Source organism: Hemiscyllium ocellatum, chromosome 11 (assembly GCF_020745735.1).
Source record: "Hemiscyllium ocellatum isolate sHemOce1 chromosome 11, sHemOce1.pat.X.cur, whole genome shotgun sequence".
Classification (NCBI taxonomy): domain Eukaryota; kingdom Metazoa; phylum Chordata; class Chondrichthyes; order Orectolobiformes; family Hemiscylliidae; genus Hemiscyllium; species Hemiscyllium ocellatum.
The window spans coordinates 50,241,325-50,268,157 of NC_083411.1; the positions used below are offsets into that span (position 1 = coordinate 50,241,325).

The 26,833-nt window shown below is 41.0% G+C and overlaps 1 protein-coding gene across 1 annotated transcript in view; it reads left to right on the forward strand.

The window, feature by feature from the left end:
- LOC132819977 (sodium- and chloride-dependent neutral and basic amino acid transporter B(0+)-like) overlaps window positions 1-26,833 on the forward strand; it is a 161,168-nt gene that overhangs the window by 98,128 nt on the left and 36,207 nt on the right. The window contains exon 12 of the mRNA XM_060831914.1: window positions 3,330-3,429. Within this exon, the coding sequence (XP_060687897.1) occupies window positions 3,330-3,429 (100 nt within the window). The remainder of the gene's footprint in view (window positions 1-3,329; window positions 3,430-26,833) is intronic.

Consider the following 26,833-nt stretch of genomic DNA (forward strand, 5'->3'; position numbering starts at 1 on the left):
TCAAGTCCAGTGACTCATCATCGAGAAATGGTAACTCCACTTTCTCACCAGAGATGTACCGTAGCTGCTAGGTTTCACCAGCAATTTCTGTTTGTGTTTTTGATTCAGATGTCCAACATCCATAGTTCCTTGTTTTACATCAGTTGTGGGAGCCCTGCTTTTCCTGCTTTATTTGCAGGGTATAGACCTTGTCTTGTAAGGGACAGTTTCAAAGTTTGGAGGTGACATGAACCTTGGAAGGATTGTAAACTCTAAGCAAGAGAGTTGAAAAGTCCACAAGTTCACAGACATGTTGGTGGAGTGAGCAGGTAGCTTCCAGGTAAAGCTCAATGCAAGAAGTTTGAGACGATCCATTTTGGGGAGAGAAAACATTTGTAACATCAGGGGTGCAGTACTTAAGAAGTGCAGGAGGGGTCTGGGCAGCTTTTCACAGATCATTGAAGATAGTAGGACATGTAGAGAGAGCATATGGTATCCTGGGCTTTAATAATAGAGTTATTAGGGTATAATAGCAAGAAGGTTATGTTGAACTTGTATAAGAAATTTGTTAATCCTCACCAGGAGTGCTGAGCACTGTTGTGAATGCTACAATATTGGAAGGATGTGAACACTTTGGAAGAATGCAGAAGAGATCGACAAAAATGATTCCAAAATGAGAAACTTAATGTATGAGAATACATTGGACAGATTGGGTCATTCTCCTTAGAGAGGAGAGGAGGGGTCAAGAGAAGTTGTGACAGACATTGCCAAACTCATATGATGTCTGAATAGAGTAGATAGGGAGAAACTGTTCCCCTTTGTGAAAGGATTGAGAATGAGATGGCTCAGATTTAAAGCGATTTGCAAATGTAATGAAGAAGATCTTTTTCATGTTCAGGTCTGGAGTGCACAGCTTTGAAATGTGATGGTGAGTCAATTGAGGTATTGGTGATTATTTAATTGGAAAAAGGGTGTGAGGAAGGGGTGTGTGGCAGGAGTCATAATGCTTGCTGGGAAGCAGTGTGGACATAATGGGCTGAATGGCCACCTTCTGTACTGTAACAATCTATGATTCTGTGACTCTTTCTCTTGTTTGTTTGTGGAATGTGAGTATTGCTGGCTAAGAAGACAGTCAACAGGATGTGATTTATCCATTCCCTGCAGCCTTACAGTGCAGTGGGCAGAATAAATTTCCTAATAATGGGGCTCATGCCAATCACCAGCAGGAAGAGGTGCCATCCTTAGCAAGAGTATCCGATTGACCAGCCATTCCACCAGTGTCAGCAGTGCCACAAGCTCAGTGGTGGGCACTGCTGGTACTGCAGACAAGGCCACATGTGGGACCAAGGAATCTATAAATCCTGGATATTGGGTCGAGGAAGGTTTGGAAATCTTTGGTTGGGATGGATTTTGCAGAGCAGTTGAGCATGATGCTATGTGTAATTGGAGTGCCCCCAAGTTGCCCCCTGAAAACAACACCCTCCCTTCTTTCCTTCCCATCATTTTATGCATGTCTTTATAAACAAAATGTGGATTCCCACCGACTTGCTTTGCAAAATCCATTTCCGACTCTCCACCCTCAGTACCCTTGTCCCTTGATGAAGATTTCCAATTCCTTCCTGAAGGATCATCATTGAGCTGAAATGTTAATCTTATTCATCTCCCTGTTGAATCTGTCTGCCCTGTTGAATAATTCTAGAATTTCCCGATTTCCATCTCAACCTTCCAGCACCTGAAATTCTTTGCTTTGTAAATCAACTTTCTTTTCTGCCTGGTGCCTGCTTTAGCTTGGTTGTGGGGAATGCAGTTTTGGAAAGTGCTCTTGCAGGACACTTGCCGAAGTGGTGAATGTTGAAGGTGTTCCTTGGTGAGTCAATTAAACAGGCTGCGTTCTCTTGGGTTGTGTCATGCTTTCTGTGTTTCACAAATTCCATAAGCCTCATCAATTGGATCACAAAACTGTAGAATAGAAATCAGAAGGAATGGTCATCAAACTTGACAGCACTGTGGTCAGACCTTACCTTAACTACTGCGTCCAGTTCTTCCCAACAAGACAGACAGACACATGGATACTGGAGACTGTAATGCTAGGAGCCACAAGACTGACCCCTAGAATTGGGGTTTTGAGTTATGAGGAAAGATTCAAGAAATTGTACTTTTCAGGCTGCAGACCAGTTCATTTTGAGAGGTGATCTTATGCGGTTATAGAATGTGATTTTACTCAGAATATTAAATTTATGAGATTGGAGAGCTTGGTTTAAAATGAGGAAAAGCAATTTGAGAATTTATGTCTGGAATTCTGCAACACATGAAGAATGATTGACACACAGCACTAATTTCTGCATTGAGCAGTGGAGGCTAAAATCTAGAAATCATTGATGAAGCAATCAGATGTTGCAATATCAGGGAGTTCACCAATTATTAACGTCTGTATGAAGATGGAGTGATGACCTTCCTCATCCAGGATAAAGCTGTGGTCTCTATATTTATTGCTGCCTTTAATTCCCACGATCGCAGTAATAAAAAGAAAATATTTTGACTAATGTTGCAGATTTAATTTAATAAAGACGATTGCAATTTGAGCAGAGGGAAAGTTGATGAGGAATATGTGTCATCTGAGAATGTAGTAGAGGTCATGGGAAGGGGAGATATCTAGAGGACTTTTGTGAACATTTCATAAATATCATTAGTACAATGTTCCCAGGAAGTTAAAATAAAATATTGAAAGGCATGGAAAGATCATAATATATAAATCCAGAGAGGTGTTGCACCTGACCGAGATCACATCTGGACAGAATCATAGACTCTCTGCAGTGTGGAAATACCATTTAGCCCATCAAGTCTGCATTGATCCTCTGAAGAGCTGCGCACCCAGAACCATCCTCTACCCTACAACCCTGCGTTCCCCATGGTTAATCCGCCTAGCCTTTGCATCCCTGGACACTATGAACAATTTAGCATGGCCAATCCACCTAATCCACATATCTTTGGACTGTGGGAGGAAACCAGAGCACCTGGAGTAAACCCACACAGACATGGGGAGAACTTATAAACTCCACACAGATAGTCACCCAAGGGTGGAATCAGACTTGCATTCCTGGCATTGTGAGGCAGCACTGCTAACCACTGAGCCACCGTGCTGCTACATGCAAAATTGATTGTTTATTTCAAAAAAGAAAAATGGAACACAACTAATTCCAGCCCTTCAAGGAATGAGAATAAATCGAGCAAACAGGGTATTTTGCGGTTGAGAAAAGATAAATTCTTAAATCCTTTTAATGTCTATTTTAAAGATTTGAATGTTATGTTTTTTTCCATTTAATGCTTTCTAATTTTCCATTTCTTTTTAGGCTGGGATTTATTGGTTACATTTAATGGATTATTTCTGTACTGGATGGATTCTCATTGTAGTTACTCTGTTGGAACTCATTGGTCTCAGCTGGATCTATGGTGGGTATGACTGGAAAAAAAATAATTACAATTGAAATGTATTTATGAGAATACTTTCACCTCTTCAGAGATAACACTACAAAGTCTACACTGGATATTGTGCAGATAACTATAGGGTTTGAACAGTTAGTGAGGATTTAGACTTGAGTCAAATGAATAATGACAGAGGCAAAAAGTTTAGGATTATAAAATTCATGAACTAATTTTATTGAACTATGTTTCAAAATCACAAGGCTATGATACAGATATAACAGGTGAACAACATCATGCATGTCCCACAGTGAAAAGCAAAATTTAGAAACTAATTGACTTGCTATTCAATCATGCCCTCACTTGATAACTACCCCACAGCAACTGAATCCTTCCAATCCAATTAACCTGTGGCATACTTGCCTTCATTGGAAGTGGCATTGATTGTAAGGGTAGGCAAATTATGCTGCAGCTTTATGGAACTTTAGTTAAGTCACACTTGGTGTATTACATACAGTTCTGGTCACCACAGTAGCAGATAGATGTGGATGCTTAGGAAATGTTTACCAGGATGTTGCAGGGTATGGGGATTTTAGCCAAGAAGAACATTTAGACAGACTGGGTTTGTTTTCATTGGAATATGAAAGGTTGAGGGGTGACTTGATAGAAGTTTAGAAGATTGTGGTGGCATGGATTGAGTGGAAGGTAAGAGGTTTTTTTTCCCAGGGTGGAGGGATCAATTACTAGGGGACACACTTTCAAGGTGTGGGGGGATGTTTCGAAGTGATCTACAAGGCATGTTTTTCACACAAAGGGTGGTGAGTGCCTGGAACACGCCTGCTAGAGGAGATGGTGGAACTAGACACAATAGCAGCATTCAAGAAGCACCTGGACAAATACATGAATAGGAAGGGAATAGAGGGATACAGATCCTGTTCGTGAGGACAGTTTTATTATGGAAGAGCAAAATGTGTAAGCGCAGGCTTAGAGGGCCGATAGGCCTATTTCTATACAGTTGTGTTCTTTGTCCATTCTGACTGTTTCAAAACCCCCAAATATTCCCTTCCACCTTCATAACAGAAGCATCACATGGGTAGATTCTTAACATTGTTTCAAGACTTCTCACTTCCCTGACCACAATGATGATCCTACAGAATCAGGAGATTCCCTTAATGAGATTGTTCCTGTGAGTGTCTTGATCATCATAGAGATTAGGAACATTAATATGCTTCCTGATCCTTTATCTTGGGACACAGGAATAAGAGTAGGCCATTCAGTCCATCAAACCTGTTCCCCTATTTAATACCATCATGGTCAGTCAACACTCCAATGTCTTTTATCTGTGCTATCCATATCCATTCATTCCATTGGACAAGTTTCTTGATCATTTTCTTGCCCTTATGGTGCCCTAAGAATACAGCCAAGGGAATACTATTTACTGATTACCTATTTACAGGAATTAACATTAGCCATTGTTTCCACTCCCTTAACTATTGTTCACACAAAGATCAGGCTCATCAATTCTAAAATGATGAATGCAATTTCTTAGCCGACATTTTACATTTCCAGATTTTGGGAGACCAGACATTGGCTGGAAGCTGTACACCAGGATCAGGCAGATGTCCCAACACACTGGCTATATGGGAATTGCCTGGGAATGTATGATACTCATGGAAATACCCAGTGTCAAAAATCCTCTGAATAAGTTCCAACTCTGAGTTAGAGACAGAGACTTCAGAAAGTTCTGACTGACTTATAATTACCCAGGAAATGTTAGAAGGATTAAAATCTGCTCTCATTATAAAAATGACTCCCTCAATCATTCACATTGACCTGACAATGAATAACATTAACAGTCTCCCACCAAGTCATTCACCTGTGACATCACTTCCCATGGGCATGTGACCACCCACCACTCTCTATTCCAGACAACACACACCTCTCATCTCCACTATCAAACACTCCCAACTCCATACCTGACCAGATCCAAATCTTCCACAACCCTGCTCCACAACCAACATGACTTCACCACATCATCAATCCCCACTCACTTGGCACCTTTGGCATCAACCTGCCACCTCACTTCATCTCCCATTCACCTTGAACACTTGTCTTCTCGAAACAGTGTGAGAGTTCCTTCAAAACCTTTAAATCTTGGAGTACAGATAATTGATTTGGTGATAGGGAACACTCTGTTCATCCTGTTTGAAATCTTCAGCGATTCTTTCTCTGTTTAACCTGTTCATCAATGCCACCTGTACAAGATGAACTTCAACAGTAAACAAGCTGCCCTGAAGACAGGACAGCGCGAGTGATGGTGTCTCTCTGCTTCCTTGCTATTCACAGGGATAAACAGATTCATCAAGGACATTGAGATGATGATTGGGAAAAGGAATTGGCTTTTCTGGCTCTTGTTGGATTCTGATCTCTCCGCGCATTTTAACCGTAAGGAGATGTTACATCTTTGAGTGATTTAAGCTGAATGTAAAAATGGACGGTAAGTCCCTTTCATCATGTTACTGATTTTACTTTCTGTGTTTATTTCATTCAGGCAATCTTAGTCTGGTCCTTAACAACATTTGCCCTTCCAACATATGGACCAGTTGAATACTCTGTCTGGTCAATAGCACTGGGCTGGTGTATGATCATCTTCTGTATTATGTGGGTACCCATAATAGCCGTGGTGAGAGTTGTCCAAGCTGAGTGCCCCACCTTGTGGCAGGTGAGGAAATGTTTGAAAGATCGGGAAACAGTTTCTGTGACAGCCTCTCAGACTCCTACTTTACAGCAACTTTTAGTAATACAGTGCCTCCACTGCTATATTATATCCCATTGTACTCCCAAGAAGTGTCATAAAGTAAAATCTTACACCAAACCTCACGACAAATTACACAGTAGAAGAACAGAAGCTTGGCTGAACCAGTCGGTGTGAAGATATGTTGAGAAGGAGAAAAGAGAAATAGAGAAGTGGAGATGTATGGAGCAATTCCAAAGTTTAGAGCTTTGACTGCTAGAGACAGACTTAGAGGCATGTAGATCTCTCAAAACTTGTTGGATTTGAGGTGATTACAGAGGGAAAGTCCTGGGTATTCATGGAAAAGTGGGCCAGGTCTATGCCGAGTCCAAACCAATCCAGAGTCATTTAAAGATGGCAATGGGTTCTGATTCCAGTTGTCAGCCCCCTTCCAGGCGTGGCCAGTTATTGCTGGTCTAGAGTAAGTGCACAGTTAACAATCCCTCACCACTACATTCCCAAGCTGACAGGTTCCAAGAAGCAAGAATCTTCAAGCAATCCTCAACTTTTAATGAAGATGGGGCAGCTTCACCATGGCCCTGGTTCACAGCCTCTCACAGGCTTTAGACATTAATCTGGATTTGAGAATTTTTGTGAAAGGTGAGAACAAAACCTCTTATCTATGTCTATTCTGTGTGCCCATGCCCACTGAATGTTAACCCATGCTCGTTCACCCAATTGGTATTCAAAACAAGATTTGTGAATGGGTATTTGCTTTAGTCAGCAGCTGCATAGTTGCCTCTGTGTTTCTAAAGGTCATTGATTGTATGGTTTAGTCAGTAAGTTTGGTTGTCTCTTTCAGAACAGTCTTTTGGGGCTTCTCTTTAACTCACAGTAGCCCTTGTTGGAAATGTATTACCGCAATGTCATCAATGCACAATGTGTCTCGAGGATGTGTGATCAGGGTTTTGTTTAAAAAAACACTGACTAATTAGTGTCGTGTTCTCAATAAAATGATAATCTTTTAGATGTAGTAGCTACTTCATAAAATTAGAATAAATTGATTACGCTGTTTAAATTGAAAAACTATTCCTGCAATAGAGCATTTTTAAAAATTTCAGTTCGATTTAATTTCAAGATTATTTGGATATAATACGTGTCTCCAGATTTCATTGCAAATGAATATCACAATTCAGTCAGTTTAGACATGGGAGTCTGATCTCTGTAATAAACACACAGATTGAACATGTTTCGCTACAATATGACCTGCTAAGTATTAGAACAAACTGCAATATAATATGATTAGGAACAGCTTTCTTTTACAGTGGAATTAATCGGTGGATTAATATTATGTAGGAATTGTTAAATATTTCACTTCTGTTTTCATAGAAAATTTCTGCTGCATGTACAGCAGCTCCTGAATGGGGCCCACACCTGGAACAACACAGAGGGGAAAGATACAGGAAGAAGCCTGACTCTACAGAAGCCCTGACTCATGTGCAATGTCTTGTCACTCCTGAGATTTGAGGAATTTTGAGAAAATGTTTTGTTCAATTGGCCAAAAAAGACCCTGATAATTGCTTTTTCTTGTTTATACCCCCTGTAATTGCAATGGGAGTTTTTCAGAACTGTTTTCAGCTCCACCAAGAGCCAGGTATCACCTTGGTTAAAGTTTTCTTTGAGCCTTTTCGCCTTTTAAGCAGTTCCTTCAGGTTGAGGATGGTAAGGTTGATTGGTAAGTCCAGTGCGTGATCTGTAGACTCAGCCTCATGCGGTTTAGGTGGGCTGTTTGAGGCTGTGTGCACTCCTTCTGATGCTTTAATTTCATTTCAGCACATTCTGCATTGATTGTCTTGATCTGTTTAGTGTCCTGTCAGATAAGGCTTCACCATTTTGGATGTTCACAAACTAGATACTCCTATGAGACAACAGAGGTCTTTTATCTCCTCAGGGAATGCTTTGAGGACATGCTTCAGTGTTTCTGCTGTCCTCGTGGGAGTCTCCTGCAGTGACTGAGACTGAGTAGAACAGTTATGGGGAAGTTTGGTATCAGGCATGTGAAAGCTTTGGCCTGCTCAGTGCAACTGATATGAAGTAATTCTTGGCAGGTTTGCTTTGGCAAAGGCACTGCTGTTGGACCTTTCTTGACATTGAATGTGGAGGAATTTGCAACATTACCGCTGCCAGTACTTTTGAGCTGGTTTCTGCCAGTTTTCCAACTCTCTAAAGCATATAGGAGCATAGAGTTGCTACTATCCAGCAGGACCTCAGGTTGCTAGTGTTTTAGATTAATTAACATTTGATTTTTTGTGTCATGAAACTTCAATCATGCTCCTGCTTCAGCCCTTGGGTGCTAATTAATACCCAAGGATTCCAACCATTATATATTGTGGACAGGAGTTCCAACTCCCACCTACAGTCTGCAATGGCTGGGTTTCCTTCTATTAACCACAGGATGTGTTAAGAATTTCACTGGGGATCCTGCTCCACATGGATTTTTATCACTAGCACTGACTGAAAACATTGTCTGACCATGTGTGATGCTGATGGTAGTGTACAGTCCCAGAGTGTACAATACTGTCAGGGATCATCCACAGTCCCAGTCTGTACAATACAGTCAGGGATACACCCACATTCCCAGTCTGTACTATACAGTCAGGGATCATCCACAGTCCCAGTCTGTACAATAGAGTCAGGGATACACTCACAGTCGCAGCCTGTACAATACAGTCAGGGATCACCCAAGTCCCAGTCTGTACAATATACTCAGGGGTCACCCATAGTCCCAGTCTGTACAATACGGTCAAGAATCACCCACAATACCAGACTGGACAATAAAGTCAGGGATCACCTACAGTCCCAGTCTGTACAATACAGTCAGGGATCACTCACAGTCCCAGTCTGTACAATACAGTCAGGGATCACTCACAGTCCCAGTCTGTACAATACAGTCAGGAATCACCCACAGTCCCAGAGTGTACAATACAGTCAGGGATCATCCACAGTGCCAGTCTGTACAATACAGTCAGGGATCACTCACAGTCCCAGAGTGTACTATACAGTCAGGGATACACCCACATTCCCAGTCTGTACTATACAGTCAGGGATCATCCACAGTCCCAGTCTGTACAATACTGTCAGAGATCACCCACAGTCCCAGAGTGTACAATACAGTCAGGGATACACCCACAGTCCCAGTCTGTACAATACTGTCAGGGATCACCGACAGTCTCAGAGTGTACAATGCAGTCAGGGATCATCCACAGTCCTGTATTTTTGCATTGAAGAGCTTCATATCTTTATTCCAAAAAAAACCTCTCGAAATTTTAGGACATTTCCATTATCCAATATTCCAGAAGAATAGAACTCAGTTTTTCTCTGCCTCAGACGAAGTGATGGAAGCTGGTACAATTAAAACATTTAAAAGTTAGCTGGATGTGTATATGAATGTGAAGGGTTGAGATGGATACGGGCCAAATGTTGGCAAATCGGACTAGATTAATTTCGGATATGTTTTTTAGCATGGACAAGTTGGACTGAAAGGTCTGTTCCTGTGCTGTACATCTCTCTGACTCGATGACTCTTGATGTTATTTGTTCCTTTTAGTATTTCAAAATCCGTGACAAAGTCATCTTTTTAGTTTTTAATTTATAAAGAATAGAATCATTGTCTGTCTAATACCATACAGTTAGGGACATCTATCAACAACCAGAAGACATGGATTTCCCATTATACACCCACAGAATTCAGTGATGGAAGTGCTTATCTCCATAGGCTGGGACTCATTCAAGTAGCGATCGATTTCTACATCTTCTACTTCAGAATTTGGAATGTTATATCTTGCCAAAAATAATTCAGATATGAAGAAGTTATTTTTGAGCTAAAATTACAATGTAATTTTTGAAAACAGTTGTTTCATCTTATCCTTGAGATTTATGTTATTTGAAATTTCATTTTTACATTGCTAGTTTCTGAAAGTGAATTGATAAGAGTACATTCAACAAAGTGGTTCATCTGGGCTCAGAGTAATTATGGATGTCCGTAGGATCATAAGACCATAAGATATAGGAGCAGAATTAAGCCAATTGTCCCATCAGGTATGCTCCACTATTCGATCATCACTGATATGTTTCTCAAACTCATTCTTCTGCCTTCTCCCTGTAATGCTTGATCACCTTACCAATTAAGAACTATTTTATCTCTGCCTTAAATTCACCCAATGACTTGGCCTCCACAGCCCTCTGTAGCAATGAGTTCCATAGATTCATCACTCTCTGGCTGAAGAAATTTCTCCTCACCTCAGTTCAAAAGGGTTATCCCTCCACTCTGAGACTGTGCCCTAGGATCCTGGCCTCTCCTATGCATGGAAACAACTTCTCCACATCTACTCTATCCAGGCCTGTCAGTATTCTTAAAATTTCACTGAGATATACCCTCAAGGAAAGACACAGAGTCCTCAACTGCTCATCATGTGATAAGCCCTTCACCCCCAGGATCATTCTTGTAAACCTCCTCTGAATCTCTTCCAATGCCAGCACATCCTTCCTTAGATACAGGGCACAAAACTGCTCACAATATTCCAAATGAGGCCTGACCAAAGCTTTACACAAACTCTACAGTACATCCCTGTTCTTGAGTTCTAGCTCTCTTGAAGTGAGTTGCATTTGCCTTCATAACAGCCAATGAAACTTGCATGTTAACCTTAAGGGAATCCTGAACCAAGACTCTCAAGACCATGTGTACTTCAGATTTCTGAAGCCTTTCCCCATTTAGAAAATAGTCTATGCTTCTATTCTTCCTACCCAAGTGCACTTCCTCACACCTTTCCACATTGTATCCATCTGCCACTTCTTTGCCCACTCTCTTAATCTCTGTAAGCCTTCTATAACCTCCTCACTTCCTCACCACTACCTGTCCCTTCACTTAGCTTGTCTCATCTGCAAACTTAGCAACAATGCCCTTAGCTCCTTCATCCAGATTGTTAATGGATAATGGGAAGGTCCCAACACTGATACCTGCAGAACTCCACTAGTCACCGGCTACCCAAAAAAGCCCCTTTATCACCACTCTCTATCTTCTGCCAGGCAGCCAATCCTCTATCCATGCCAGTACTATGCCCCAAATGCCATGTGCTCTTATCTTACTTAACAGCATCCTGCTTCAGTCACCAATTAGCTGAAAGGCTTTTAAAATTAAATGCATCACAAACTAAATATAAATGCATTCTTTTTGTGTGTAACCAAAGCTAGAGAAGGAGATCTTCTTTATGAAAATCCTCCACCTCACTAAGAAAGCTTCAGTACAATCAATAATTAACAATCTGCTCTGAAAACCCTGCACATGGCTTCACAGCTGTGACACCCTGCCCCCAACGTCCTCTGGAAATGTGATATCACCCCCAGTTCTCTGCCGATATGAAACTTGACCCCACCCTCCCATTCACTGTTACCATTGGACTCCATCCCCCTCCACCAATGTTGTTGCTACTGGAACCAACCAACAAGACTGCTCCCTTCCTCCCGAAAATTCTCCTATCATCCTCAAGTTACCCTCAACACTGGACTATTTAGCAAACTCCATTGGTATCCTGCACCATGGCATCTTACCCACTTGGCACACTACACCTCCTCAGCTGGCACCTTATCCACCTGGCAACCTGTCACCCTGCTCCTATCCACATGGAATTTTACATAGCTCTCGATTTGCATGTCTGCACCCTACCTACATGCACCCTATTTAGCTGGCACCCTTTTCCCATCAGTTTAGCACCTTCCCTTCCCTGCACCCTAACACACATTTATGTTATGAACTTCCTGTTTGACAGCAGCTGTCAGGAACATTAAAATGTGAGAAGACAGCAGTTGTGAAAAGGGGTTTTGCTTTCCCCTGGCAGGCTCTGTGCTGTGAAAGCACTGTCAGATTGAAAATGTGGCTCCCCATTTCTGAGAGAGCCCTGAGTTGAATCTACCGCTCAGAACTGTGGAGCTCCATTCATTCATTTTGTAAAACAAGGAGTGGTGTAGCAAGGTATGTGAGACTCTCCTTCCCTGGATAATCCAGCCCATTATAATCCTTAAAGTCTTCTACAATAACTACTAGTGAATACTTTTGAAGTAACTTTTTATATACAGTACCATTTTAATTTGGTTTTCTAATTACTTTTATGCAGACTTTTATCCAACAAGAGATTAAGCAGATTGAGCACCAGAGCAGGACTGTGCTGAGAGTGAGTGCACGGACTGTACCTCTGTGTTCTGATCTATGCATGACCTTACCCATGTAATCAAAAGGATTAACTAATTCAGTCAGAGTGAAACAGTGACCCTGGTTATATTGAAATGGAATGCAAAATTGATGTATAATACTGAAACATATTTTCCAGAGACTCTCTGCAATCTCACTCTGACTGATGGATATTTTGAAATTGTTAATATAATACAGCTGCAGGAAAACAATGGATCTTGTCCAAATAGATCAGAAATCTCCAATCCTCACCAGGGCCCGAGTGAGCAATACTGGGAGTAAGTACATTGCTGCAGATAGCTGCACCAATAACCTACACAGCTGGGCCAGTAACTCCTCTTGGGTTGGTTAGTTTGATTATATGTGTTTAATGAGAGAGAAGCTGTTTCATTTTGATTGAGGTATTATTTACATTGCACACTTGTTACAAAATGGCATCATGGAAAGGAAACTTTTACTATTTAATATTCCTCTGGTTTCTAAGCATTGTAACTTTGACAATATTTATAAAGCAAAACACTTTTCTTTGTTTTCTTGCTCTTCAAGGATAATATTCATGACCAGAATTCTTAAACATGAAATGGTTAGAATCATGTGTGACTGATGTTCATTTCTCTGCTTTTAATTGTAATAAGTTATTATTTTAACACACAGTCCTGGGACTGGATTTAGATTAACTGTCTGGAGGTAGATACCATGTGTAGGAAGATGAAGGAGCTGAATTCATTGGAAGACATAGTGACTAAACCAGATAGGTTTCACAGTGCATTGTGAAGCAGTCAGTGAAACATTGTCAGAAACTCTTTCACATCAAATCAGCTGCAGGGAATCTCATCAACTTGTTTGAACAAAGCTTTACATTGAAAAATATCAATACACACGAGGAAAAAAATGTCATACAGAATATCAAACTTCACATTTATTTCTGAGTGCAAGAATCAAAGCTTCTATAAATCAAAAATTAATTTAGATATCACACAACTCTGTTTGTTAAATACATTGATGCACTATGTCTAAAAACATCTGTGTGTAATGAAGAGTGTCCTAACTTACTCCATGTTTTTGTTCTTATTTTCTGTAGTAAAGTAGATTTACGCCGTTCCAGTTCAATGGTTGAGACTGGGGAGGTAATCTGGTATTTAGCCCTCTGTCTGCTTCTTGCCTGGCTAATAGTTGGGGCAGCATTATCAAAAGGAATCAAATCTTCAGGAAAGGTAAATGATTGGTGATAAATAGAGTTAAAACTCGTGACAAAGTAACAGTAAAGCGAGAAACGATAAATAATTTGTGAAGTGTCTGGTTTATCTCCCAGGTGATGTTAACAGTGTCTCTATGGGAAATGGGAGATTCATAATTCATCAACACTTCAGGCCTGAGGGAGATCTGAAGAACGTTCTCCTGAGGGAAAGAACAGCAACTTCCCCAAACCCCTGCAATGTGTCCCTCATTCTAAGGGTTCACTCACTGACACTGGAATTCTGGGTGAATTTCCAATTGCTGTGGAAGGCTGAGGAAGGATCGGGGGTTTGGGGGGATTGGGGGTGTTGGGGAGTGGTGGCGGTGATGGGGAAGGATTGAACACAATAGGATCAGGATTTTATTTGAGTGAAATGAGATTTGTCTGGACATGAGGATGGGACTGAGACCTGAGGAACAATCATTAGGTAAAAACAATAAAATGCTGGTAATGCTCAACAGCTTATGAAGCACCTGTCAAGACAAACCGAGCTAATCTTTCACTTCCATGGACTTTCATCTGACCGAGAGAAATAAATAGCAGTTTAAGAGGTTTCTTAAGACAATGGACATGGGGAATTTGGTTCGGTGAATAAAAGGAAGATTCTGTGATAGGTTGGAGGACAACAGAGGTTAACTAACAAAGCTCTGACCTTCATCCCCGTTGTATTGTTGGATAGGTTCCAAACCAAAGAGCAAATGTAATTTTAAGGCTGTTAGAAGAATCACAACATGTGACATGCCAGTGTAATGTGCCTTTAGTAGTTATTAATGTTGAAGGAATATGTTGTAACAGCTGTGGGTGGAATCTGTTTGTGACATGAGCAGCCTGTGCTAAGGTGAGATTTAATGCAGAATCAGGTGAGAAATCTCATAAGGTCCAACTTGACGTCAGGAACAACTTGCTGTGTCTTTTATGTACCTACCCAGTGAGGAGGTGAGCTTCTTGGGTAAGAATTACCTCTGAGTAAAAAGTGAGGTTTGGAGATGCTGGAGATCAGAGCTTAAAATGTGTTGCTGGTTAAAGCACAGCAGGTCAGGCAGCATCCAAGGAACAGGAAATTTGACGTTTCGGGCCAGAGCCCTTCATCAGGAATGAGGAGAGTGTGCCAGACAGGCTAAGATAAAAGGTAGGGAGGAGGGACTTGGGGCGATGGAGATGTGATAGGTGGAAGGAGATCAAGGTGAGGGTGATAGGCCGGAGTGAGGTGGGGGCGGAGAGGTCAGGAAGAAGATTGCAGCTTAGGAGGGCGGTGCTGAGTTTGAGGGAATTGACTGAGACAAGGTGGGGGGAGGGGAAATGAGGAAACTGGAGAAATCTTATCTTCACGATCCTTATCTTCACGATGGACATCCAGTCCCTGTACACCTCCATCCCCCATCACGAAGGACTCAAAGCCCTCCGCTTCTTCCTTTCCTGCCGCACCAACCAGTAACATTCCACTGACACCCTCCTTCGACTGACTGAACTGGTCCTCGCCCTGAATAACTTCTCTTTCCAATCCTCCCACTTCCTCCAAACTAAAGGAGTTGCCATGGGCACCCGCATGGGCCCCAGCTATGCCTGTCCCTTCGTAGGATATGTGGAACAGTCCATCTTCCGCAACTACACTGGCACCACACCCCACCTTTTCCTCCGCTACATCGATGACTGTATCGGCACTGCCTCATGCTCCCACGAGGAGGTTGAACAGTTCATCAACTTTACCAACACCTTCCATCCCGACCTCAAATTCACCTGGACTGTCTCAGACTCCTCCCTCCCCTTCCTAGACCTTTCCATTTCTATCTCGGGCGACCGATTCAAAACAGACATCTACTATAAACCGACTGACTCCCACAGCTATCTGGACTACACCTCCTCCCACCCTGCCCCCTGTAAAAACGTCATCCCATATTCCCAATTCCTTCATCTCCGCCGCATCTGCTTCCAGGAGGACCAGTTCCAATACCATACAGCCCAGATGGCCTCCTTCTTCAAGGACCGTAGATTCCCCGGACGTGATCGACGATGCCCTCCACCACATCTCCTCCACTTCCCGCTCCTCTGCCCTTGAGCCCCGCCCCTCCAACCGCCACCAAGACAGAACCCCGCTGGTTCTCACCTACCACCCCACCAACCTCCGTATACAGCGTATCATCCACCATCATTTCCGCCACCTCCAAACGGACCCCACCACCAGGGATATATTTCCCTCCCCTCCCCTATCAGCGTTCCGCAAAGACCACTCCCTTCATGACTCCCTTGTCAGGTCCACACCCCCCACCAACCCAACCTCCACTCCTGGCACCTTCTCCTGAAACTGCAGGAAATGCAAAACTTGCGCCCACAGCTCCTCCCTTACTTCTCTCCAAGGCCCCAAGGGATCCTTCTATACCGCCACAAATTCACCTGCACCTCCACACACATCATCTATTGCATCCACTGCACCCGATGTGGCCTCCTCTATATTGGGGAGATGGGCCGCCTACTTGCGGAACACTTCAGGGAACACCTCTGGGACACCCGGACCAACCAACCCAACCACCCCGTGGCTCAACACTTTAACTCTCCCTTCCACTCCACCGAGGACATGCAGGTCCTTGGACTCCTCCATCGCCAGAACATAACAACACGACTGTTGGAGGAAGAGCGCCTCATCTTCTGCCTGGGAACCCTCCAACCACAAGGGATGAACTCAGATTTCTCCAGTTTCCTCATTTCCCCTCCCCCCACCTTGTCTCAGTCGATTCCCTCGAACTCAGCACTGCCCTCCTAAGCTCCAATCTTCTTCCTGACCTCTCCGCCCCCACCCCACTCCGGCCTATCACCCTCACCTTGACCTCCTTCCACCTATCACATCTCCATCGCCCCTCCCCCAAGTCCCTCCTCCCTACCTTTTATCTTAGCCTGCCTGGCACACTCTCCTCATTCCTGATGAAGGGCTCTGGCCCGAAACATCGAATTTCCTGTTCCTTGGATGCTGCCTGACCTGCTGTGCTTTAACCAGCAACACATTTTCACCTAAGAATTACCTTTAACTGATTCTTTTCATTGTGTAATTTCTGTTATTATGTCTGAAGACCTGTGTCCCCTTAAGAAGGGTTCGAGATCGGTCAAAGGAACCGACAAAAGCGGTTTATTCAAAAAACAAGGGTCATTAGTTGATTCAGTTAAGGTACCTTGATGCAATTCTATCCAGCAACACAGAGATTGAAGCTTCTGTGTTCTGGGGAAAAGTTGCGCAATTACATTTGAAAATTACACATTATTTACATGTTTTTAAAGAAATAGTACAGTCTTAATTACAAGAAAGACCAATCACATATGATTTACAGCGAATTAGTCTAATGATATTTTCTGAGAAAGGGTTCTTAACTACAAAAAAATGTCCAATCAATTGTAATATGGTGATATGATTGAAGACAGGCTAATCCAATGGTATTTCCTTTAAGAAGGATATCTAATTTACGTAAATTGTCATGCCATGTATTAGTTCAATGTTTGTTCAAATGGTCAATTAATGTATCAGTGTTTATCTTATGAAAACTCTATTGTCCTCATCTTTCAACTGCAAGTTAATTCTGCAAATCAGCAGTATGTTCAGCAGTATGATTCACAGGCCATTTTATTGTATTCTTTTAAATCGAGAAACCATTTTGTTGTAATAAAAATCTTCATATTTTGTTGCCTAAATTCAAATTTTAGATCCTCATGTCTATAGGTTTAGCAATGTTTAAATAAGCACATTATAACAAGGTATCACAAAACAAAGTCTCAACATGCAAACCCTGTGAACTAGATGAAAACGCAATCCTTGCGTACATCCTCCATGTTACTATTCCTCTTCAGTTTGTCATCTGTTCCCTTCGATGCATTGATGAGAATCCATTTAATTTGCCATTTGGTTGGATAATATTGTCTTTATTCCAAGGTGAATGATGTATAAAAGTAGGCAAAACTTGCTACAAAGGTACAGCAGCTACTGTTTTGGTCTCCTTAGTTAGGGGGTATATTTGTATTGGAGAAAGTTCAGTGAACGTCTTTGTATTAATTCTTTTGAAAATATAAGTTTGAGCCTGTACTCACAGGAATTTAGGAGACCGAGAAATGATCTTCAAAGATTTCGAATGGTCTTAGAAAGCTTGACCTTCTCAGAGAATCTCGAACAGGGAGCACAGTTACAAAATAAGGTTCTCCAAATGAGGTAGAGATGAAGTGGAATTTTTAATCTTTCAAATACTCTTCCTCCGAAAGCAGTAGAGGTCAGTTCATTGAATATATTCAAGGCAGAGTTTGACAAATTGTTGATGTACAAGAGAGTCAAAGGTTCTGGAGAGGGCAAGTGTCAGGGTGATCAGGCAGAATCTTATTGCATGGTGGGGCCACATGGCCTTGTACTGCTTCAAGATTTTATTTTCTTCTGTTGTACCAGTAATACAGGAAAATCTAACAAGGTGCTCTCCATGCTCAGGTGGTTTATTTCACTGCGACATTCCCTTACGTGGTCCTGACCATACTCCTGATCCGAGGGGTTACCCTGGAGGGAGCTTCTAAAGGAATTGAATTCTACATCGGAAGCCAGTCAGACTTCTCCAGACTGGCTGATGCTGAGGTAAATACAGCAATATGAATGATTGAGCCTCATTAGTATTTTTAGTTGAATCGATTCGTGCCTCAGCACATTTACTTTGTTAGCTTGTCATCATTGATTTAAACTGAAAATGTGTTGCTGAAAAAGTGCAGCAGGTCAGGCAGCATCCAAGGAGCAGGAGAATTGACGTTCCTGAAGAAGGGCTCATGCCCGAATCGTCGATTCTCCTGCTCGTTGGATGCTGCCTGACCTGCTGCACTTTTCCAGCAACACATTTTCAGCTCTGATCTGCAGCATCTGTAGTCCTCACTTTCATCATTGATTTAAAATCAGTGTATTGCTTTTGAGTCCTTAATTCAATTCTTGGAAATTTTTAACAAAGCTTGTGATGAATTCAAAGAGTCAGTTTAAGGTCTATATCATCCTGCCATTAACAGGAAAGAAGGTCAGGGCATCAGCTATGATGGACGAGAGGATCGAAATTGATGAGGAATTATGATAGGGATTGGGATGCAATAGAATTCTTCCTTCATACCTCCTCCTTTCTGAAATCTTGGAAATGATTTAGGAGTTTCAGGTGAAATACCTCATTGACCTACAAAGCAAATACTGACCCACATTTTGCTGTATCAGGGCAATAGAAAGAGCCACTCTTGATGAGCCTTGTCCTTATCCATTCTATGTCAATGATATTTGGTGCTGCAAGTATCTGGAAGTGGGAGATGGAAATGAAAGAACATTGTCTAAATCTGAAATCTACATTGGAGTGAACATTGGAAAGCAACTGATTATATCTTGAACCAGTCAGATTATCGTACTTGGAATATAACAATGCAAGGACTGAGACAGAAAAGGAAGTGTAAGTTTGAGTGGGTGACTTCCAAGCTGTGATTCCATTCTTCCAGTAGGTAGTTTAAGTGCCAGGAATTGTGACTGGCAGTAAGTAAATGCTTGGCATGTCATTAAAAGGCTACTTCAATGTCATGTTTCTTGAAACAAATCTCCGAGGTGATTCAGTCAACAGCATAAGGACAGAAACATCATGGAGCCCAGTGAATGCAAATAGGCAGACTAGGCAATGCCACATTTGTGAAGCTGACAGTGTCCTCATGCATACTGGATAATGATGGCTGGAATTTTGTATTCAGTCCAAAGATACAGCAGTCTTTGTGAATAGACAATGGTGAACACTATTTATTGCTTAATTTTTCTGACAGGAATTGGATTTTGATTTCCATTTAAATCATTTAACCATTGTTTACATAATCCTAGAAATTACAGTGTAATTTTACTGGTTCCTGTTGATATTAAGCTACTGTGATATTATTACAATATGAAAGTGACCATTATTTATGGTAAAAGGTGTTCTTTGTTGTTACTTTCACGAAAAGAATGGAATTAACTATGGTCAGTACAATACTGCAAGTGAGTCAGTCACTGAAAACCATGGCTGGTGAAAGAGTATACAGTCACGTCTTCGATAGTGCAATAGTCACGTTCCGTGTGACCCTGCGCTATGCAAGAATCACGCAATACAAGGAGCAACTTACAGTGTTGCCGATGTAATCATGTTCTAGCCAACATACTTTTTGAATTTTTGCACTTTAAAAAAGCGTCCCCAATCGTCAATCACGGTACAGGTAATTTGTGTTAATGAAACGTGCATTATACCAGAAAGACCTGTGTCAGATATCCCAGAAGAAATTTAACTGTAAATAATCGACAGTAGTGATGACTGTTCTGTTTAAGAAGAGTTACTGTTGACCAGAGGGAGCTACTTTGCTCAGTTCACCATGGATTAACCACACGAGTTCTCATTATCTTCACAATTAATGTTGTTAATCTGTTGTACATGTTTGTGTTTCATTTCCCTCCAGACATCTATTCTATTTTGTATTTACCAGGTCTGGAAAGATGCTGCGACTCAAATTTTCTTTTCTATCTCAGTGGGTTGGGGCACTTTAGTAGCATTGTCATCTTACAACAAGTTCCACAATAACTGCTACAGAGATACCATCATTGTCTGTGTTGTTAATTGTGCTACGAGTGTGTTTGCTGGATTTGTCATCTTCTCCATCCTGGGACACATGGCTCACATACAAGATAAGCCCGTTTCAGAGGTTGCCCAGTCAGGTAAACTAGAGCTGTTAAAATTGTCAAGGGTCAGACAGCTTTAATGTTCTCTCTGAAGTGATTCAACCCAACATTCCAGTGATTCCAGTGTCCAGACACAATAATCAATCCTCAGATCCAAACTGATAACCAGGCTCTGAAGACACGTTGCCATGATGTTTGGTTTATACTGGACAGGGATTGGAGCTGAATAATGCAATGGTATGCCCAGGGTTGAACCCTAGCTCTTAAAGTGAGCTTTTGAAATAATCACAGAATAGTAAATCTCAAAAGCACTCAGTTAACATTATAATTCACTGTAAGATTTGTTATTTACCTTAGAATTACATTTCATATGAGCCACATTTTATATTTAAGATGAAAATTTTGAATGAATTCCATAATATTGTGCTTTTAGGTGAATCAGAGACAGTTTTTATTTATTGACGATTAGTTACTGATCATATTATGTGCTCAAATATTCAATTTGACAGTAGTACATTTTAAAAATGTTTAATATAAAGAGCAAGAGACATGGAAATGTTCTGTGCTAAGCCACTTGTATCAGTTGATGATGCTGTGATAAGTAATTAATGACCAGGTAAAGTTACAATAAAACACAGTTCACACATTCTGATTACTCCAGAAGTCTGAGCACTGAGTGGTTTGACAGCCTGAATGGAGGAAGGAACATAGGAACAGGGGTAGGCCACTCAGTCTGAGTAGTTTGCCTCACTACTCCATGTAATAATGAAGGATCAAACATTTCAATGTTTTTTACTCATTCCATTCCCTGACCTTGTACACCACTGAGAATCAGAAATATATCAACCTCAACCTTAAATCTACTCAAATCTTGACCTCCACAGCCCTCTGTGCTGGACAATTCCAATGTTTCACAACACTCTGAATAAACTAATTTCTTGTCAGCTTGGCCCTCAGTGGCATCCCCCTTAGTTTTAAATTATGGCCGCTGGTTTTAGATTCTGCAGACAGAGGAAATATCTTACCTGCAGCTACTCTGTTGTTCTCTTTAACTACGTTGTAAGTTTCAATGCAATTGCCTCTCATTCTATGAAACTCTAGAGAATAAGGCCCAGTTTTCCCAATCTTTCTTCATCGGACAGTTCTACCATTCCAGGAGCAAGTCTGCTGAACATTTGTTGCACTCCCTCTATGCAATGACATTTTTCCTGAGAAAAAGTGACCAAACTGTGCACAGTTTCCAGGTGTGGCCTAACCAAGCTGCTATACAACTGAAACAAGACTTCACTATCCCTGTACTCAAATCCTCTTGCAATAAAGGATGACATTCCATGAGGCTTCCTAATAGCTTGCTGCACACACATGTTAACCCTCAGTGACTTAGCACCAAGGAGACTGAGGTCTCTTTGTACAACTACACTTTACAATCCCCAACCATTCAAGAAACACTCTAAATTATCCGTTCAATTATTTCTCCCCATTCCCTACTCTCCAACATTATTGCCTGCTTTTAAATGCCAGTTTCACCAATATATCAGAGAGATTTTTTTTTGCTTAGATTGCAAATGTCACTCTGAACTCAGTGTTCACTGCTTCTAAATATTATAATTTCTGAATTGAAAGTGATTAATATTACAAATATATAATAACTAATGTTTTTTATTGTAAACACATATCCGCACAACTTTGGTGACATGAATAGTTTTGCAAATGGTGGCTAATATTGGCAACTGTAATAAATGAAATGAAATGAATGTCAACAACAAGTTAATAGCAACATTCATTATGTCATTTCAATTCTATTCACTGTTCAGGTTTCGGTTTGGTCTTCATTGCCTACCCAGAGGCCCTTGCACAGTTACCGTGGGCACCATTATGGTCTGTTTCATTTTCTTCATGCTGCTCACTCTGGGAGTTGACACACAGTTTGCAGGTTTAGGTAAAAATGGCATTGCATCACTTAAAAAAATCATTTCTTTTGAAGAAATTATGACAGTGTTGGGCAAAAAAGTGCTGTTGGTGATGTTAGTGGACAAACGCACAACATTTCTTTGTAGCAATTGTTCCCTTATTGTCTGAAAGAAGAATGCAGCTCTTAGTCTTAAATGATTAGCACCTGCATCAAAATAAAAATTGGGGAAAAGTTGCATCGGCATCCAAATGATTTCACAATACAATTTGCACTAACAGCGATGGTGAGGGAAGGCATCATAGAAGATCAAAATGTGAGTTGGAGGAAATGAGAGAGATGAGGTTCAGTGTTATTAGGAATTAGTAAGTGAGGATGGAGAGTGTATGAGCAAATATTAAAAGAGAAAGACAAACCAGTAGAACTTATTAGCAAAAGCATGCAGCATTCAGAGTTAAGTTGATGAGCTGACAACACAAATAGAGACCAGTCACACCACCTGGTGAAGATTATTGAAATGTGGTTGCAGGAAGATCAGTACTGGGAGTGAAATGTCCTAGGGTAATGAGTATTCCAAAGGGATAGGCAAGTAGGAATAGGAGGTGGAGCTATTTTATTGGTTAAGGGAGATATCAAGGTGCATTAAGAAATGATATTGGCACTACGAACCAAGATGTTGAATCAATCTGAGTGGAAATAAAAGGCAAGGGAAGAAACCCCTTGGTAGGAATAATTTACAGACTCTCAAACAGTACTTCCAAAGTAGGGCTGAGTATAAATGAGGCAGTAATGAGGGCTTATGAGCCAGCCACAACAGAAATTATGGGTGATTTGTACATAGATATTGATTGGATTCATCAACTTGGCAAGGGTAGTATTGAAGGAAGATTCATAGAGTGTCTGAGGGATTCTTTCTTATGGCAACGTGTCATGGAACCAACTGGCTACTTCACATTTGGTATTGTGTAATGAGGAAGGATTGGTAAATGATCATGTAGTTAAGGATCATCTTGGAAGGTGTGATCACAACCTTCTATAGTTTCAAATTCAGATGGCAAGAGTGAAGACAGAGTCGTATACAGGAGTTTTAATGTTGGCCAAAAGTCATTATACAGGCCTGAGAAAGCAGTTGGCCCTGGGGGACTGAGGAAAAATATTAAAGGAGCAGGACATTTGAAAAATGGTGGCAAATGCTCAATGAGTTACTAAATACCTGTCAATTAAAGTATATTCCTGAGAGGAAAAGGAATTATAGAAAGGTAAAAGATAATCCATGGCTTAACAAGGAGGTCGAGGATAACATAAAGACAAAAACTAGGGCATATCATACTGCAAATGTTTGAGACACTCTGGAGAATCAGGAGATCAATAAAAGGAAACTAGCAAAAACCATAAGCTCTGACACCAAAAGCTTCTATAAGTATATAAAAAGGAAGAGAGTAGTGAAAGTAAATGGTGGCCCTTTAGAGGATGGAAATGGTGAGGTAATTATGGGAAACTCAGAAATGGCAGAGGCACTAAACCAGTATTTTGTGTCTTTTTGCAGTGGAAGATTATAATTTCTTCCCAAAATCTGCAGTTACTATAGAGGAACTTGGTGAAATTACTAGGGAAAAGGTATTAAGTAAACTGATGGGATTAAAGGCAGATTAGTCCCCAGGACCTGATGACCTGCACCGTAAGGCAGCAGAGATAGTGGATATATTAGTTACTACATTCCAAAATTTCCTCGATTCTGGAAAGGTGCCAGTGATTTGGAAACACTTTAATGTGAAAAAAGAGATAGGCAAAACATGGAAAATTGTAGATCAATTAGTTTGACCTCAGTCATGAGGAAGTTGCTGGAGTCAATAATAAGGGAGAGAACTGACCACTTGGAACAACAAAGCTCAATTCCCCAGTGGCAGCATGGTTTCATACAGGACAAGTTGAACTTGACAAAATTGTTGGAATTTCTGAGTATGTAACTATCAAGTTGGATAATGGGGACACAGTGGATGTGTTATATCTAGACCTCTAGAAGACATTGATAAGGTGCTGCATTAAGACTGATACAAAAGGTTAGACCGGAGGGTGTTTGGGGTAGAGTATTGGTTCGGATAGAGGATTGGTTGACTGACAGAAAGCAGAGGGGCGGGATAAATGGGTCCTTCTGGTGAACTGTAACTATTGGGGTAGCATAGGGTTCAATCCTCTGACATCAACTGTTGACAATCTATATCAATGAGCTGCCGGGAGGGACAGAATGTAACAAAACAAAATTCACAGCTAGAGAATGAACTAGAATCTGGCAGATGGAATTTAACGTGGATAGGTGCGAGGTTACGTATTTTGGCAAGAATAATGAAAGAGCAAATTATTAATTAAATCAGAAGCAGATTCAAAGTGCCTCAGTGTAGAGGGATCTGGGTGTCCTTGTGTATGAATCACAGAAAGTGGGGATGTAGGGGCTGCATATAATAAGAAAGGCAAGTGGAATCTTGGCATTTATTGCAAAAGAACTGGTTTATAAAAGTAATGTTGTCACAATTGTATGAGATGATGTTGAGACCATACTTGGAGTATTGTATCCAGTTCTGGTTTCTTTACTTGAGGAAGGATGTGGTGGCATTAAAAGCAGTTCCGAGGAGGTTCTCCAGGTTGATTCAAGGGATGAAAGGGCTGTCATATGAGGAACAATTGAATACGTTGGACTTGTACTCGCTGGAGATCAGAAGAATGAGGGATGATCTGATTGACACACATAAAATGCTCAAGGGGATTGATAAGGTAGATGTGGAACAGATATTCCTCCTTGTCGGACAGTCTTGAACAAGAGGTCATAGATATAGCCTGAGAGGAAGTAGGTTCAAAACTGGGGTGAGGAGAAACTATTTCTCTGACAGGGTTGTGAATCTGTGGATCTCACTGCCCCAGAGTGCAGAAGAGGCAGAATCAATCAACAAATTCAAGAAAGAAATAGATATGTTTTGATGAAAAATGGGACAAAGGGCTGTGGGAAACAGGCAGGAATTGCGACCACAATAAGAACAGCCATGAATGTGACAAATGGTAGAGTGGGTTTGAAGGGCTGAATTGTCCACTCGCTCCTAATTTCTATGTTCCTCTGCTCAATAGCTATTGTGGTGATTTTCAATCTCAGATGTTAATGTTCTATATCTTTTCTTTGCTCTCATGCCTAGAATTTATCTTTTCGTTGAGACAGATCTTGCTGTTCAAGAGATGGGGATTTTTATTTACCTGCCTTACAGGGAGCAGGATGGTCAGCAAACTTATTCACTCATGTTGAAACTCACTCATGTTGAAACACCCTACGTGATATTTGAGGATAACGATGATGCAGTTTTCCTCTGCATCAGAGCAACAGGAAAAATACAACTGGGGGAAAAATACATATCTCAGAGCCAGAAAATGGATGCAGAAACCTTTTACTCCAGGGCTTTGGTGTGTCCAGTGGTGTTTTGTCCTGTCATTGTGCAAGTTATTAATTAATGTCTTCATTTGACATTTTCTTCCATTAGAAACAGTTATGACAGCCCTGCAAGACCAGTTCCCTACATTGGTCCAATCAAAGCGCCTTCTTCTGACAGCTGGTGTTTGTTCGTTATTTTATCTGCTTGGCCTTCTATGTGTGACACAGGTAGGTTGTATTTCAGTGATATCAGCTGTTTTCACATGTACTCAGTAACTGTAAAAGGTGATCAAATTCACAGGATGAAAAAATAAAGAAGGCATTAGTGTTCTGGTCCTTTCTTTTTGCAGTTGTTTAATGTTGTGCAGTGATCATGTCATATTGATATCTTGCTGTGATTCTGAGTTTATTCTCAGATAATCCACTCTTACAATAGGACTGGGAAACAGGACCACGGTTCAGTTTATTATGTCATAAAATTGCTCAGCAGACACATTCGTTATCGCGGTTAGTTGTTACAGGGAAGCATAGCTGCTCTCCCTTCGCAATATGTACTGCACACTGAACAAGTCTATAGCTGTCAGTGACATGTATTATATCAAGGTTATATGCTCATCAGCATGTTCTTCTTAAAATGATATTACTATATTCCTATAACATACATGAATGAAAATAAATATATCTCAGACTGGTTGTGAGAACTATCACTCCAAAAATAGGTCACTGTGCTTAGGAGTTTAAGAATTGAACTGTTTAAGACTTTAAGTGGTTGTATAATGAATCAATAATTTAATAATCCTTCCAGATCTCATGATCTTCTTTCTGTCCTGTGATCTAGATTTATCAACTGACTGTTCTTGGCTCACTGATATTTTGGTGACTTTCCTTTTGTTAAAGAGGAGATTATTTTCATGGTTGCGTTCAACATTTTCATTCCCTGAGTTTACCTCTGGTGGTGTTCTGTGCACAGTCAGAATGCTCAATGTTAGAATGTTGTACAATTCCCCAAATTATTTTCTATTCCTCTTTCTCATTGTTCCATTAGATATTGTGACTCCTTGGGTTTAAGGCTCACTGCACTTTCTGAGTACTTCTGTGGGTGACCATGTTCCCTGGATGGGATGTATGATTCAAACCTTTTACCACTCTCACAAACTAGATAATTCCACACCCAGATGTCAAATGAGTGCTGTTTTTATTCTGCCTGAATGTTCAAGATGTTTATCCCA